Source organism: Etheostoma spectabile, chromosome 20 (genome assembly GCF_008692095.1).
Source record: "Etheostoma spectabile isolate EspeVRDwgs_2016 chromosome 20, UIUC_Espe_1.0, whole genome shotgun sequence".
Classification (NCBI taxonomy): Eukaryota; Metazoa; Chordata; class Actinopteri; order Perciformes; family Percidae; genus Etheostoma; species Etheostoma spectabile.
The window spans coordinates 3,527,573-3,546,446 of NC_045752.1; the positions used below are offsets into that span (position 1 = coordinate 3,527,573).

The following is an 18,874-nucleotide window of genomic DNA, read 5'->3' on the forward strand; positions in this document are numbered from 1 at the left end:
ATGAGATTTAAAGAATCCATTGCCTCATGATCTTCACTCATTATTTAGTAAAAGAATGATCTATTCAAAAGAAGTGTAAAAGTTTGACACCAGGGAATGAAGAATATCACTATCTGTAAGAAACGGCTTGATCCTGGGTCTATTCTATCTAAGTCTATTTTCCTATGTTGGATATGATACAACGATTTAAGTGCCCTGGTTCTAATTAACTGGAATAATGCTGTGTCAGAGGTAATTCTAGTAGTTTCCGATGGTTCTATCTGTTTTTCCTGAACTGCACAGCTAAATGTTGCCATCATTTCCATAATAAAAAATAAATAAAAAAATGAACTGATGCTTTTTTTTGTCAACCGCTATTATACATTATCACAGAGCTGGGTTATTTTGCCATACAGCTACCAGTCGCATGCTTTTAGGAGGAAAACGTCATCAAAGATCTGTCAACATTCACGCACAATTGTTGTTTCTTGGAGGACGGGTACAGGATTGAAACAATGACTCGGCAATACGGCCACTTACCCTGAGTATCTCTCGGCAGATGTAAGCGGTCCACTCCTCTTTCAGAGAGTTGCCTTTGGTGTTCTTGATCAAGTCCGTCACTGAGCCGGCTCCACAGAACTCCATGACCAGCTGAACACATACAAGGTTGGTTATTGATTGACTGTTCTGCAAAAGGAAGCAATCTGGTCTAGGACCTGTCATAAACAAGCCAGTAATCACAATTAAGCAACTTACAGAGGTGACCAGAAAGCTAGGAAATGATCTAAGTGGTTCATTTACCGCATGTGTGCACAGTAAATTCCTTTTTCTCCAAGTTGAAATGCAACAACAAAGACATACATGTCTCTTTTTTCCTTGTTACATTAGCAACCGATACTACAGTATATGCCAATATCAGAGCAGAGGTAGTATTGGCGTGAATGGCGTGAACTATTTGGGTGTTTATAGTTAGTTTTATTTATTTTTATCTTTTAAATTTCAATAGATATTGCTCAAAATCGACTAATTCTCACATCTTTACTGACCATTACTGTCCTCTTTGAAATCAGAGCTGCATTATTGATTTATCCGTCAATTATTTTCTCCAGTAATTGATTGTTTGCAACACTGTCTATTAAACACAAAACACTATGGAAATGCCTGTAAATAACACTGAAAATGTTTAAGAAGTCAGGGCAAAGCCATTAAAATGTCTTGTTTATCAAGGCAGTACAATACCCCCAAAAATATGAATTTTACGGTAATGTAACAGGAAAGGTAGCCACCGCTGGAACTGTCAAATCTTTGTGGCCATCTTGCATAAAAAAATAAATAAATAACTAACACGATTAAGCGCTCCCTGTCCCTCTACTAATCGACTAATTGTTGCAGCTCTATTAAAAAGTAAACTTCATTGTTCCAATGTAAAATATCTTAACTGAGATCAGTGATATCTTTATCACAAAAATGATCCGATATATCATTATTGGATTTCTATCATTCCCAACTATTGCTGTTGTTATCAGGCTCAAAAATCCAGTATCGGTCAGGCTCGTGTGTGCTGATGGTGTATGCACTTTTATAGACTGCTTCTGTGCACAGAAGAAAAAGTTCTTACTTCAACATGAAGCACATTAGAAATAAAATACACAGTACCCGTAATCACATTACTGTAATAGCATTACTAATACAGAGAGCGATACACATGAACAGACAGCCATGTTACAGACTCTCTCTCTCTTTCACTTCACAGAGAGCAGAGAGAACAGAAATGACTGCAATAACTGACTCAACGGGGTCACCACCAGATCACATGAATGAATCAAGTCCATCTCTTGACCCACACACAATGTGTCCATTCTATCCACCCCACCCCTCTCCTCTCTACATCCTTTGCTGCCTCATGTCTTCATGTCTCCTCTCCTATTATATTGTGTTGTGCTGTGCCTTGTAATGCCGCACAGTGCCCTGCTATGCCATGAACTACTACAAAGAACTACTACAAACTACTATTTTTTGTGACCGTTATTGCCACTCTTCATTTTAACCCCAACTGGTCGCCGGCTTGCTCTGGAGGAAACTACTAGAACTGTTGGGTTCTTGTAAATTCTGGAATGTGGTCTAGACCTACTCTATCTGTAAAGTGTCTCGAGATAACACTTGTTATGAATTGATACTATAAATAAAATTGAATTGTTCTATTTCAAGTAGATTTGATTCAAGGACGTACAATATGTATATACTTTTTTGAGGAGTTTTAATCTCCTGCCTCATCAGAACCATGATCAGAGGAGAATACTCACTCATCTCCCAGCCGAAAAAGGAGAGTAAGAACCTAATAAAGTATACTCTTAAATGTCGTGATAACTTGTATTAAGGTTAAAGTTAGAAAAGTGATAACATTCCCCCTGATTACATTTTCCTCTCCTCTCCTTTCCTTTCCTTTCCTTTCCTTTCCTCTCCTTTCCTCACATCCGAGCAAATTTTGCAAGAACAATTTTAGCTGATCAGTTCTGACCCTGCTTCAAGCTCCTCTCATCATCACTCTGGATTACATGCCGAGAGGAAGTTGGCAAGTAATGGCTAACCTCACTCCTCCAGGCTGTGCATGCATACTCAGACACGCAGAGACAAAAGAAACACATTGATATATGCAGAAACATAAGGGGACACATGTCGATGCATGCAAATATACAGATTAAGCACATACATTGTGTTGTGTGTGTGTGAGAAATATATAAAAAAAGGATCTGAATAATTGTGTGGCTGGCTGTTAATAAATCTTGTGTTAACGCGATCTAATGGAGCGCTCTCCTCTCAGCATTGATCACACAACAATGGGAGGACACACACACACACACACACGTACACACACAAATATACATCAATACACATCAATACACAGGGAAACAGGCAGCTGTTGAGTCAGGAGGAATTATTCAGGCAGTTGATCTACAGTGGCCGCTGTGTAAATGCATGTGTGTTTATGTGTGTGTGTGTGTGTGTGTGTGGTGTTCCCATTGTTGTGTGACTAATGCTAAAGGACCAGAGAAGAGAGAACTCCCTTAGATTGCGTTAACACATGATTCATTAACAAGCCGCACACACCACACACACACACACACACACACACACACACACACACACACACACACACGTTAAATATATATACATATTCCAATGCACACTAACCCGCAGTCACTGCCTGCATGAACAAACAACACACTTACTTCTTTCACATAAATGTAACAGTGAAAAATGGAAAGTCCCTTCTCTCCGTTCTGCTCTGTGGCTTTCTGCGAGACTATAGCCGTATTCTCTTCACTCCATTTCATACACACAAATGCATAGCATTGCAAAATTGCACAAACACACACAGATGATGGCGTACCCATAGCTGGTCATCTATGCCAGGGGGGTTTTTCTTGACGAAAGCTCCATAGTAGGTGGCGATGTTCCGATGGTGACTGTACTTCTTCAGCATGTTAATTTCCGCTTTAATCTCCTCTTCCTCATCCTGGCACACAGAACAAGAAAAATATCAACAGGCATTAAACCAGGACCTCGATTTGTGACCCCTCCTACATATTATTTGGATGGTTATAAAGCAAAGGAACTGAAGTTCTTAAAAGGTCCCATGGCATTAAAATTTTACTTCTTGAGGTTTTTTAACATTAATATGAGTTCCCCCAACCTGCCTATTGTCCCCCAGTGGCTAGAAATGGCGATAGGTGTAGACCGAGCCCTGGATATCCTGCTCTGCCTTTGACAAAATGAAAGCTCAGATGGGCCGATTTGGAATCATGCTCCTTATGAGGTCATAAGGGGCAAGGTAACCTCCCCTTTATCTTCTTGGCCCGCCAATGAGAGAGAAACATCATGGATTTCAAACAAGCAAAGTGGCTGTTGGTCAAGCTCCTCAAAGGCTGCAAACTATATAGTGGCACGTCCTAAGGAAAGCTCATTGTGGGACTGGCTCTAATTCTAATGTAATTCTGCACGAGAGCTGAATTTTGGGACAGAGACTTCAGATATGGTATTAGGGGACCACTAAGGTCTATATAAAAGCATCCAAAGAGCACCATGTCATGGGACCTTTAATGGATTTGGATTAAGGATCCATGTACATTCTGAAAAAGTTATTGTTGCAAAGCACACAGCTGGGCGCTAAATTATCCACAAGGAGCATTACTTTTTAATAACTTTCATTTTAGGGGGTTGCTGACACATAGCCAAAAGCAGTTGTTGCGGTGGCAGTTGGTTACTTAAAAATGTAATTCCTCATTCGTTATGCACAATGTCAAAAAATGATGCCTTAATTACTTCAATTTAGTGTTCGTTAGCCGTGAAAACAAAAACACTTAGTTAGTAAGCTGATTCTGTACGGTAGCGGCTCATTAAGTTAGCAATTTTGTGTTTGCCAGTCATTTAATTGTCAACCACCAATTAATACAGTCATTTCTTTTTATTGTATTTAAGCAGATTTATCCACACACAGTCATTCATACACAGATTTATTTGTTTATTCATTGTACACACAGTACTTCTGTTTCTCTGGTTATTTGCTCATTCATTCATTCATTCCTTCCTTCCTTCATTCATTCATTCATTCATGACACCTTCATAATGTTTATTTCCTTATTCAGTCATTCATGCTCCCATTCATTCATCAGTTCCTGTGCTGCTTCATTCCTGCAGTCCTCCATTGTTTTGCTGGCAGGGACACATCGGGTGAGAGGATCTCTAAATATAACTGAGATTCCCTCATGCTTAACAGACACGCCTGAGACCACACTGCTGTCCTAATGCATCCAGCTAATATTACCATGGCAATAGGCCTGTCCTCATTTCCTCACCGCCACATCACGTGCACTCACACGCCAGCACTGACTCATCGCTCATGATTAGATGACATGGTCGATGGTGGTATACTCACTTGAGATGATTTTTACTGCGCGTGTGTGTGCAAATGTAGCGAGTGCATGCGTGTAGGTGTGTGTCTCTTACCCCGGTGACATCCATGACCTTAATGGCTGCCAGCTGCCCTGTCTTAACATGGCGACCCTGGCGAAAGAGGGAGAGAAGAGGGACAGTCAGAGACAAAAAAAGATGGAGCAAAGAGGAAGGTTATGAAGAAGAAAGGATAGAGGTAAAATGTCAATGTCCATTAAACAATTTCAACAGGACAATGCAGTACATTTATTTATGTATATATCATTTTTTAAAGACACAATAAAAACAAAAGTGTTACCCCACCAACAAAATACTGGATTGTAAACTGTTATTTTTCCCCAAACGGATTGTCAGGTCTTTGAATACAACATCTAACAACCGACAATAACTAAGTTACTAATATTTTCTGATGCTGCCAAATCCCCTTGGTTAAAAAGTATTAAAGTATTTCCCTAAAACATCCAATATTCATGGCTGGATATTGAAAGCAACAATCAAAGTTAAATAAAAAAACAAAAACAAAAAAAACCTCAAGTAATCTGCTTCTTTAGGACAACATGAGCAAAGGCCTCCACAACTCTCATCATAGTTTGATTCAAATATTGCAAAATCCTTATTGGTTAATACAACCTTGTGACATCACCTTTTTCCATCTTTTCTAACTTCATGAAAGTTTCCTTTACAAATTCTTAGAGCTGACTCAGATTGAGCATTGTTTGTTAACAGGAAATATCTTCAGCTACCAAACATTAAGGATAGATCTAAACCATTCAATTACCTGGATACACTTTACGCGGTTAAAACATAATGGATTGTTGTCAGCAGAGAGCAAGAAGAAAAATATGGAGTCACTGACCAGATTCAAGGAAGTGACAGCACTCGAAACTAGACTGTATGTTCAAAATGATATGTCACTGCGATTTGACCTGTAGCTGCAGCATCAGTCCAAGCCAGTGTAACAGTGAGAATCAGACATTGTAGTGAAAAACACAGTTGACAGTGTCTCAGATAGATGTACAAGATGAAGAAACGACCAGAAAAAGACAAATACCAATCCACCAACTTGTATCGAGGCTAGGCAGGTGCCTGGGGGGAGCTAGGAGGCGAGAAACCGGGAGATTGGAAGCTGAGGGGCGAATGGAAGACCCGATTGGTTAGTTTGCAACAGAGCATCTGTGCCTGTGATTAGCTAATGAAGCTAACCGGGATAGAGACGCTAACACCACTGACGGCTATTATTTCCACCTGTCTGGAATCAACGGATTAGCATGTTACCGTCTGAGCAGAACGGCTTAGCAGCAGCAGCAGCACCACAAACAAACAAATACACACACACACACGCACACGCACACACACACACACACACACGCACACACGCACACACGCACACACATAACCAACAAGGGCAGGACTGTTTTCCTGGAGGAATTGTTACAGTATAAGGAAGATGGCATTAAGGGTCTGGCTCTAAAACACCTCCTAAGAACTTTAATCAAAGGCCATTCTGCAGCCAAAACCAAAGCTAGGAATGTGACAATAAGAACAAGAAGTATTGTTGCAGAAAAGTCTGCGGTTTTATTGCTTTACAGTTCATTTGCTGGACAGTCTCTGCACCCTGCCACTGGCCATTAGTCATTCTCACTGCTTCACGGTTTTGTTTTGACGGATCAATTGTACCCACAGAATCTCCAAAACTCACTTTACTTGATGAATAGCTTGTGAGTCAAAGCTTATTCAATACAAACAGTTATTAACAGCGACATAATGTAGGCAGCTATATTCGTTACTTGTTCATTTACACTCTTACAAAGTAGCAAAACTGGTCAGTGGTCAACATAATGATATGATCATATCTCTATTAACGACAACAACGGGGTGTTTTTGCTCACAAGGTCTCGTAGTGGGGTGGAATTTCAAATTAAAGACAAGAAAAAAAACAATATTACAGGTACATTAACTTAACATTTTGCAAACTGCTTCACCTGCATACCATGCTTCAAAAGTCACCACAATTCGTTTTAATTTGAGGAAAAAATCCTGTTGGCAGAGCAGTAAGTAAAGAGAAAACTCTACACCCGTACATTGTCTGGGTTCTCACAAGATGACTGGCAATATGTTAACATCTGCCGAGGTCCCTGACTGAGGGGAATTTAAAGCCATGAGTTAAATTTCTCATTTAAAAGCTCATCTTGAATTAATAAAAAAAACCTTTTTGATTTATTGCCAAATGAAAGTTAGGGATTTAACATGATAATTCATTGTGTCAAAATCCAGTACTGCACAATGCAAATTAACGCACACAGACACAGACACACACACTGCATACACGTATATGCACACACACACACACACACACACACACACACACACACACACACACACACACACACACACACACACACACACACACACACACACACACACACACACACACACACACACACCATGTGCACGCTTCTGTGAGAGTAAAAGAGCTGGAAAGATTGAACAGGGATTTCTCATTAGGATCAGACTGCCCCAATTCCACAAGCACAAGGACTGGCTTTGTTGGACACTAACAAAGGAATTACAGCCACTTACAAATCAAAAACTCTCACACACACACACACACACACACACACACACACACACACACACACACACATACATCTCTCTTTTTTCTTACTACTCGCACAGACAGAAGAACTCATGTGAACACCCACACATGTACACACAGAGCCATTGCGAGGGAAGGAGAGAGAATATGTCCAATATATATTGGACATGGACATCAGCCGAGCTGGATAAAGATTCATTACTCTGAGCCACCTGATATCACCCCCCCACCACCCCACACACACACACATCTCTCCTTCCTTCTTAGAGCAGTATTGTCATCCAGCCTTATTAAATGACCAAGTGTGAAAGCAGCATCAGAAAGGAATTAGCACTGTCTCTTTATCGTCATCTCTCTCTTTGTCTTTGTCCTCGCTCTGTTCATGTATTTGCAAATTCAACGAAGGAGATGGGGGTGGGTCTTTGGTTATATGAATGTGAAGTTAGTTTCTAAAGCAGTTAACAGGATCATGTGTGTAACAATGATATCAAAACAAATCAGGAAGACAAATGATAAAATCATTAGTGCTGAAACTACTTAATTAAAAGTCATTTGTCAAGCTAAATTGCCAAATATTTGCTGATTTCCGCAGCTCTAATGTGAGGATTTGTCTGTTTTATATCATTACAAATTGAATTAATTTGGGTTTTGGACAGTTGGTTGCACAAAACAAGCAATTTGAAGACATTATCTACATCTCTGGGAACTTGTGAGGGGCATATTACACTGATCGTTGTTGTAGTTTGACATTTTGGGAAAATATACTTACTTGCTTAGAGTTTGATGAGAAGAACAAAGCCACTCCCATGTCTGTGTGTTAAGTATGGAGATGGAGCCAGGAGGCAATACTGCCTAGCTTAGCATAAAGACTTGAATCAGGGGGGAAAGAGCTAGTTCAGGAATATGCCTGTATGCATCGGTAAAGGTCAATGATTGACACAAACACCTCGGTCCAGCACACCTGTGGTTCCTTAAAGGTCCCATGGCATGAGGATTTCACTTTATGAGGTTTTTTAACATTAATATGAGTTCCCGCAGCCTGCCTATGGTCCCACAGTGGCTAGAAAGGGTGATAGATGTAGACTAAGACCTGGGTATCCTGCTCTGCCTTTGAGAAAATAAAAGCTCAGATGGGCCGATGTGGAATTCCTCACCAAGGCTGAATTTTGGGAATGAGACTTCAGATACAGTATTAGCGGACCACTAAGGCCTATATAAAGGAGACTTCAGATACAGTATTAGGAGACCACTAAGGTCTATATAAAAGAGACTTCAGATACAGTATTAGGGGACCACTAAGGTCTATGTAAAAGAGACTTCAGATACAGTATTAGGAGACCACTAAGGTCTATGTAAAAGAGACTTCAGATACAGTATTAGGGGACCACTAAGGTCTATATAAAAGAGACTTCAGATACAGTATTAGTGGACCACTAAGGCTTTTAAAAAAACATCCAAAAAGCAGCATGTCATGGGACTTTTAAGAATCTCATAGTGACAACAAGACTCAATGTTGGCGGTTATTTGTCAAGAAATAGTAACATGTAAATACTGATTTTTTACATGTTTATTTGAGTACAGATTAAAAAGGCCATACAGGCATGGCTTAGCTAGTAGTTATGCTATGCTAAGCTAACTGCCCCCTGACTTAAGACATAAGAATGATGTCAACTTCTCATCATAAATGTTTGCTGCAACCTTGTGAATGACGAAAAATGGAAAAAGAGAAGATGCCACACATTATTAAAATCATTTTGTCATCTTCCTTCTCTCTTCATTTCTCTCCTAAAAGATGGCCCACCCCTCTCCCTGATCCATCCCATTCAGATTGAGGAGCTTTGAGCCTCACAGGCCTGTTCATCCCTTCCTCCACTCGTTTGTTGACTGCTTTGCCTCTCTGACCTAGATCTGCATTCTCTCTCTCTCTCTCTCTCTCACACACTTTCTCTCTCTCTCTCTCACTCTGCCTTTCTCTCTTATCCCACTGATTCCCTCTCTCATTATCTAACCCTCTTAAGTTCTCACAATCTCCTCTTCATGCCTCTCATTATTTCTGCCCTCCTCCCTATTGAAGGCTTGCCTACTTTTCCCCGTTGCTTGTATTTTCTGTCTTCTCCTCTCTTGTGCCTCACAGCTGAGACCAGCAGCCTGTGAAGAGCGGGTCCTACGTGAACATGACTGAGCTGAACGCTAATGCCAACGAAAAAGTGTTCAGCGTTTGAGCTCGACAAGCAAATATGACACAAACAGAGGACTCCCTGCAAACCTTTCATTTCGCTTCTGCTAATGCATCTAGCGCCTTCTGCAAACCACAAAGCACTGACACCGAGTGTCTCCGCGAAGCAAAACACACACACACACACACACACACACACACACACACACACACAACACACACACCCACACACCACACACACACACACACACACACACACACACACACACACACACACACACACACACACACACACACACACACACACACACACACACACACACACACACACACACACACACACACACACACACACACACACACACCAAATACTTCCTATCAAATGCATGCAGTGCATTAACTTCAATCATCACAGAGACATTTCAAATTGGGAGGTCTAGGAAAATTATCTTCATGTGTCCAATCCACAATTATTTCCCTCTTTAATCCTGTAAAAGTATTTTGACCATATTATAGCAAAACAACCGTCACACAGACACACACACAGAGACACAGAGACACACACAGCTGTAACACTGCCAGGCCAGGTGTGTTTGAGCGATAACAGACCAATTTGACTATGTTTGTTCCGCTTGAATGGCCGCGCTGTGATAGAGACCGCCAACTGTTACCGAACTGATCTCCAATCAGCCTTCAGGCGGCCGCATCATGGAGGAGTCATTGCTTGGCATCCTCCCTGCAGGTCAGTGTATGGAAATGGAGTGTAGGTCTTTCTCTGATGTTCCCCCCAACAAACTATGATGGGATTTCAGAAACCAGGATCATTTAGACTCATTTAGTTAAGAATATCTGCTCTACATGTGCATGTGTAATAGTTATTGTTTCACCCTCTTAAATAATTTACAAAAAAGTTAATAGACTGTAGACTCCACTTTCTTCATTTATTGTGTGTGATGTTTCAAAGTCCACAGATTTGAAATAATTCAGAGGCAACAAGGCTTCCATTTACTCCCAGCCTCTTGTGATGATCGGTCCAAAGGAGACTTGTTGATTACAGGCCAAAACACAAAAAGAGGACACAATATCTCAAACACCTGCAATTAAACTAAACAACCTTGCAATACATTTGTTTAAATGTCAAATTATTGTAGTTTTACTTTATCTACTTTTTTTTCTATTCATTTGACGTGGGCTGAAAACAACGATTAGTTTTATGGAGTGATCATTTAGTAAATACAATATCAGAAAATAATGACAAAGTGATTTCATCAAAGTGCTTGTTTTCTCAGATTGACACCCAGAAAGCCAAATATATGACATTTATGATCACATAAGCCAAGGAAAAGCAGCAACTCCCCACAATTGAGAGGCTGGAACTTGTAAATAGTTGGCATTGTAATTCAGAAAGGACTTAAATGACTCATCAAAAATAGTCTCTATAAAATGTCCCAAACAACTGTATAATGCTACTTGCAAGCATCAGAAAGGTGCTTGTTTGGGCAAACTACCTTCCAAAACCAAAATCAATGCATCACTTATCAAAATGGCTGGGGATATATTTTCTGTCAAACAACTTATCTTTTCACGGCTAGTAGGAATACTCAAGTGTAGATACAAATATAATGTACAGCACTCAGACTGCAACCAAATACACACTAATCGCATTTAATCAAGAACATTTCAGCATGTTACAATTCCCCAAACTTGGAGCTGTCGCCTGTTGAAGAGTAATACAGCTGTAATATAGATAACTACTCATCATGCAGTCAATATAAGTTCACACTGTAATGAAATCTAGAGATTCTAGGTCCAATATTACGATGCTTATTCATCTCTCATCTCATTTGTCACCTTCCTTGTGCACCACGACGGAGGCGTCAAACTGACACATAGTATGCCTATTCCAGTAATTATCATCAACACATAATTATGATTAATTGCACCTGCCAAGTTAAAGCTAAAAAAAAAAACGTCAGTGAAGCACTTGGTACACAGGTACCGCGAAGGAGGTGTGTATATGTGTGTGTTTTAGAATGAAGAAGATGGGGTTGTGTGTGCAAGGATTGTCTTTTACTGCTGAGACACACAAACACACATACAGACACACACACACTGCAGAGGGAAGCATCTCTTTATCAATCTCAGCTTGCAGCCTCGGTAAGGCGAGACCAACTCGCTTGCCACTGCCTTAATACTACCTGCCAGTCGATATCCTGACACCCAAAGCTTCTGTGTGTGCGTATTTTGCGCGTAAACGAGAAAGAAATGCTTCTACAGCGTGTGTGTATTTTGTTTGTTTGCGTGCACGTCCGTGCCCTTGCCAAGTCTATTACACAGACCCCCCCCCCACGCCCCCTCGGACACATTTACTATGCAGGACACTTCCTGTTGTAGCCTAGCAACAGTCTTGGCTGGCTAGAGTACAGTAGGCACGACACTTACAAAAAGTACACGGTTACACATTCAAAGAGCAGGACAAGACAGGGAATAAGACACTATTATCCTGATGTGGGAGAATTGTTAGAAGAAGAGATTGGGTGAGGAAAGGAGGGGGAGAGGGAGAGGCAGAGAGGAGGGAGAAGTGATTGAGAAGTGAGGGCGGGGATGAGCAGAAGAGTAGTTCAGTGAGGGAGCTGGATTTCACAGTGCATCTGTCCTCAGTGTGTGCTCACTGTGTGGCCAAGCTGCAAGGTCAGAGGAAACCATCCACATTTTTACTTTAAATGGCCAGGTGAATGAGCTTTCTAATTTAAAAATAGATTTAAGACGGTCCTTTACATGACCCAGGTGTTAAACACCTACACCAGTGGTTCTGCACGTTTAAGCCCTAGTCTTAACCTATATTAATCTATATTTTGCGAGATAGTGGCCACAAAAGTACATAAAAAAATCTAATTTGTCTGCATCAGTTTAAAAAAAATCAATTTTCAAATACTATTAATGTTGTAATAGTGTTGTGCAACCATCCATCTTTATATGTCCCTTGCATGTACAGGAAGATCACACACACACACACACACACACACACACACACACACACACACACACACACACACACACACACACACACACACGATCGTGTTGCCAACTCTTTTTAAAAAGGAAATGGGTCACACCATAATCCTAATCTGTGTCGTTATGGTAATCCATGTAAACAAACACAGACACACAAACATTAGACAACAAGTGACTGAATGCCATCTAAGATTGCTTTCCTGGCTTGGGGCCTGTCGGCATAGTAACAGTATCATAGGGGAAAAGTGGGCTATGGGATTTGATGTGTCCCTGGGCTATCAATCTATAATTATTTCTGTCTGTCACTTTCTGACAGACAGGTCCTACAACATGATTGCTCGCTCACACACACACACACACACACACACACACACACACACACACACACACACACACACACACACACACACATCACACATCACACATCACACGTGTGTAGTTCCGTTGCGTTAGGGTTGAAGGATTTCAGACAACCAGTGTTTCAGTCTGTACCCTCGTATCAACACCCACTAGTTCTAGTCGGTAGGCTTCCAATCCCAGCATGCCCAGCAGTAGCCGGAGTTGCGATGCAGAATTGAAGCTTCTTTCGGGTAACGAACGATACAAACAGAGTTCTGCCTGAAGGAGCCCAAAGAAATAGGAGGGCAATACTTCCAGACACACCTCATTGCAGTTAAAACACCTGCATTCATTCCACTCTGGCTCACGCACACACACACACACGCGCGCACACGCACACACACACACACACACACACACACACACACACACACACACACACGAGTGTGAGTGCACACGCGAGCGCACACGCTGTTGTGAAACCAGTGAGGCAGTAAATAAAAGTGACAAAGGCCTCCATTCCAATCTACTACTGCACTGCCCAGAAAATATAGAAGCACCCCGAGGCTGCTCTCACACATGAGAAAGCAAGAGAGAAGAGAGACTGATTGAGACAGGAAGAGCTTTAAAAGGCACAAAGATATAACAAGAGCCGGTAAGGAGAATGGAAACGAATACAAGCAGAGTGTTTGTGGGAGAAGAAGGTAGTAAAGAAAGGGAGGTGGAGATGATGAAAGAAGAAAAAAAGAGAATGAGAGGAAGAGAGATGTGAGCAATGATCTGTAGAATAGTCCAAAGGGGATTTATTGACAGGTGAGGGGGGGTTGCAGGAAGGAGATGGAGAAATTTTGTGACAGGCAGCCAGCGATTGTTGATTCCACTCTGAATGACCCGCTGTTATCTGCTAAAGCCTATTGAAACAATAATCTATCAACAGTCTGAAATATAGCCGTTCATTAACCTGCTCGCTCACAGTACAACAAGCTCATTAACAAGCCAGTGGACACAAAAACACAAAATAATCTGGGGTCAGGGAAAGGATTTGGCACAGTGGTAATACAAATGCAGGCACAAAAACAGTTTAAATAAGAGAAGCAGACGTCTGCAAACACACACCAAACACATCCTCCTAGCTAAACGACAGGATAGGCTGATTGAAAATTACCCCCCAAACGGCATATATTAGCATTCTATTGACTGTTGCACTTAAACAGGTTGCTGTAACACGTGACCACAGGGAAAATGTTAATCATGTGACCAGTTAAAGGTGCTGGAGCTAGGATTGTGAAGATCCAGGATTTAGCCAAAGAATTTGAACATCGACAACTTCTCAGTCCCTCCCCGTCTTTGTGCTTAAGCCCAAACGGTCTCCTAAGCCCCTCCGCCCACGAGGGAGAGTGAATGCGTGTGCCTGAGCAGTGATTGACACGCAGTCAGACACCCTTCCCTGGCCCTGATTGTTGGATAATAACAGGGAGATGTGGATTTTTGAAAATTGCACTACAGGGTGTAGGTGTTGCCAGAGGAGCCAGATTTTTTTTGAAATGACATGCTTCATGTAGTAATTCTTGAGTCAATCTGCTAAAATGAGATTTTGTGTGTGTGTGTGTGTGTGTGTGTGTGAGCGTGAGCGAGAGTGGAATGAATGCAGGTGTTTTAACTGCAATTCCGTCACTAACTAAATCTTTATTTCCAAAAAAGATCATGATGTTTGACCCATCTAGCACCTTAACCTGCCTCCTTATGCAAAATGTTATACTACTACTGAACTACTACTGTGTACTTTGTCACCTCGCTTCCTTGTTTGCTCTAACAGTATTTAAAACAGACGGGATGGGTCACTACCTAACAGGAAATGTAATTATGAGTGGTTATGAGTAGCTTGCACAATCGACCTGTACAGCTGATTTCGGGTGTGCAGCACGCACACACACACACACACACACACACACACACACACACACACACACACACACCACACACACCACCACCACACACTACACATACACATACACATAACATACACATACACATACACTACACATACACATCACATACAACACACACACCACACCACACACACACACCACACACACACACCACACACACACACATTTGATCACAAGCAACAGAAGCACTCTGACACTCCCTATGGTGGTGTGATGGTGCTTGAAACAAAGAACAGGCCGCATACACAAAAGCTGAGTAAGTCCATCGTCAAATGACAAGAAAAATGATGATCTTATGATATATGATGTATAAAGATGGCTGTGGGCCTGTGTTGGTGCATTTGCATATGTCTAACATTGGGAAACAGTAAAAGCTTGTCCCATCGTATACACTCCTCCGATGTATGAATAAATCACTCGTAACAGGATAACCACTCGCCATTTGTGTATGTGTGTGAGTGTGTGTGTGTGTGTGTGTGTGTGTGTGTGTGTGTGTGTGTGTGTGTTTGTGTCCCAAGATTATTTATGGCAGGCATCTGAGGCTGATCCAGATTAACTTTAATACATATAAACAGATGAACTGTATACTAACGTGGCTTTTTCAGTTTGATGTTGTCAACATCCTTGTTGTCCTTGTTGTTGTTGAAGCCGGTTGACCGTCCAAAGTTGTTAACACTATCCATCACAAGAGACTTTCCACAAACTAACATATTACCTCATTGATTCTCTAGCTCATTATACAGTACTCACTAATGCACTTACTAATTCATTCTTTTAGCCACTAACCTCCCCCCTCACACACTATCTCTCACTTCAACAGCCTAAACGTTGTCAAAGTCACACACACACACACACACCACACACACACACACACACACACACACACCACACCACACACACACACACCCACACACACACCACCACCACACACACACACACAACACACACACACACCACACACACACACACACACACACACACACAACCACACACACAAACACACCCACACACCACACAACACCCACACACACACACACACACACACACACCACACACACACACACACACACACCTGACATGAAAGAGCAAGAGAGTTGGCAGTGTGCACAAGTGAGGAACACTACAGAGGCGAGAGAAAGGAGAGAGGGTTGCAGAAGAGGCAAAGTGCAGTTCAGCACATCAGTATCACGCTTCGCGGCTCTGAGGTCAAACGAACAGCCGAGTCTGATTTACGCACGGACTGGAGGTTGATAGGGGGGGGGAAAGGAAGAGAAAGAAAAAAAAACAAAAAAAAAAACAGCTGAGCAAAGATGAACAAAACATGAATAAAAGAAACCAAGCTCAGATGAAAGCGAGCAGTGATGGAAAATTTAAGTGTGGAGCTAAATGTTGTGAATAATAGAGAGAGCCAGAGCTAGTACAGGTTATTGACGTTACTATTGATGAGCAGTAATTCACACTGTGGGGAAACAAACCTTGGTTAAATAGCTCTTTACAAAGCAAAGTATCAATTAAAGAGTAGGGGATTTGACTGGAAAACATTCGGGGGAGAGAGAGAGAATGAGAATGAAAAAGACAAACGAAGAGAGAACGAGATTGCTATTGACATCAGGCATGGCTAATTGACCCTGGACTGGGTGGCGGGAGTGCATTGTGGGTAAGTGGGGCGTGTGGCCTTGGGGAAGAAAGAGAGAGAGAGAGGATGTAGGCTGAAGAACACACTGCCAGGTGCAGGTGTTGTGTGTGTGTGTGTTGTGTTTGTGTGTGTGTGTGTGTGTGTGTGTGTGTGTGTGTGTGTGTGGTGCGCGCGCGGGCCATAGTGGTGTGTGTGTTGTGTGTGTGTGTGTATGTAGCTGCATGTGGTGTAACGAGCACATCTGCTGTTCCCACGGTAACAAGCAACATCCACCTCGGTCATGGTTCAAGTTTGTTCATAAGGGCTCATGAGATTGGAGTGTGTGCGGTGTTGTGTGTGTGTTGTGTTTGGCGCGTGTGTGTGTGTGTGTGTGTGTGTGTGTGTGTGTGTGTGTGTGTGTCAGTGTGTGAAAGACAAACAAAAATACAGCAATAGAAAAAGGCAATGACATGGTGTTAAATTGTAAACAACTGCAACAGTGCCCCTACACCTGCACCAGGGACAAGTACTGTATATGGCAACACACCTACTATATGCCCTTATTGTACACACTGATAAACACAAACCATACCCTATAGCCTGCAGACACTCCCAGCTGACAGCACCCCCATTAGCACTAATGCTACCATGTAGTACTCCATTCTTCATTCATTTACATTATCACACCAACTGCAGTATACGGATAAAGCATGCACCACTAGCCTCTAGGTTTCCTAGGAGAGGCTGGGAATGAGTAATGTACTCCCGTTGTGCAGAACGTACCACGGTTGTTGCTGCCAACGGTGAAACTAAGCGACTGAAATAACTGCATTCTCAGGAATGTTTCAATATTGAGTAACAGTGACTGTGTCTGGGCTCAGTCATTCATGACACCATTTACAATAATATCATGGTCAAAAATAATACAAACAACTTTCATATGTCTCTAAGCAATTATTAAAGAAAAATACATTAAAAAAACATGGTTGTGACTTCAGTACCTAAATCCAAACTTTATATTTACTTTATTACGGTTGTAGAGAGGTGCTGATTCAACTGTATGGTCCTTTTGGAGGCTGCAGTTTCTGATGCTGTTGAACTGTATTGCTTTATACCAACAGGTGTTTCTGTTATTTTGCCCTTCCCCATTTCTATTAAATGAGGGTAGATTAAATAACAGAAACACTTCTCTGTTTAAAAGTAATAAAAGTTTAACAGCACCACAAACTACATCCTCCAAAATGACCATACAGTTGAATCAACACAGTTAGTAACAACACATTATATCACTGCAGGACTGTATCAGACTGCATTAGTTTGAGCTAGCTAGTTGTACCTAATGAAATGGCAACCGAGTGTATTCTACCAACATGGTTGATTTCCAGCTGTGCCAGTGGAGCTGTGCAAAGGTTAGCAGGGTTCCTACTGTACTAACTATAACTATTATAGTTAAACTGTAATAAAATAATATGGGTCATGTACTAGTGCCCGACCGATGTATATAAAAATATTCATTACTCAGATAAATATAAAATAAAGATAAATGGACATTAAAAAAATAAAAACGGACTGTCAACCATGTTATGAGCGTTGGCGTTGCACAGTTTGTCCACCAGGGGGCGCTCTCCAACGTCTCTGTTGGCAACACTGATTATTTTGTTTTTCTGTTAATGTGACTTTAAGTTTCATATCTTAAGTTTATAGTTTTATACATTTTATTTATCAGAACTTAAATATATTTTGATGTCCCTCTGTTCTTTTGTGACAATAAAAAAAATGATCATATTATTTTAGTGAGAACTCATAAATAACTAATGTTAGGGAAATCTGTTTTGTAACTCGTTTCTGGATTATTTTTTTTAAACATACAGAATATCGGTCGATATATATCGGCATATCAGATTTTTAAATAACCAAATATTCGTATCGTATCGGCCTTAAAAGGCCTTTATCGGTCGGGCTCTATTATGCACAGAAGAAGAAAGAATACTATACAAAATGTTATGCCATACACTGATTTGTGAAGTTACCATTTTAGTGTTATCAAGGACTACTTTCCCAGAGATGCACACTGTATATGCGGCTTGTTTGATCTCCTCTCCTGCTGAGAAACACTAGCTGGAGGAGTTAGGAACATCAAACAAAGAAGAATAAATGACGTCACTCTATCGTCCATGCTTTGCGGAGTCTCTTATGCCAGGCTTTCACACTTCATGCTGCTTCTCTGAGGTGTGTGTGTGTGTGTGTGTGTG

The 18,874-nt window shown here is 41.3% G+C and overlaps 1 protein-coding gene across 1 annotated transcript in view; it reads right to left on the minus strand.

Moving 5' to 3' along the window:
* LOC116670516 (TRAF2 and NCK-interacting protein kinase) overlaps positions 1–18,874 on the minus strand; it is a 69,273-nt gene that overhangs the window by 30,074 nt on the left and 20,325 nt on the right. Inside the window, 3 exon segments of the mRNA XM_074783842.1 lie at positions 520–630; positions 3,371–3,496; positions 4,987–5,043. Coding sequence (XP_074639943.1) covers positions 520–630; positions 3,371–3,496; positions 4,987–5,043 — 294 coding nt within the window.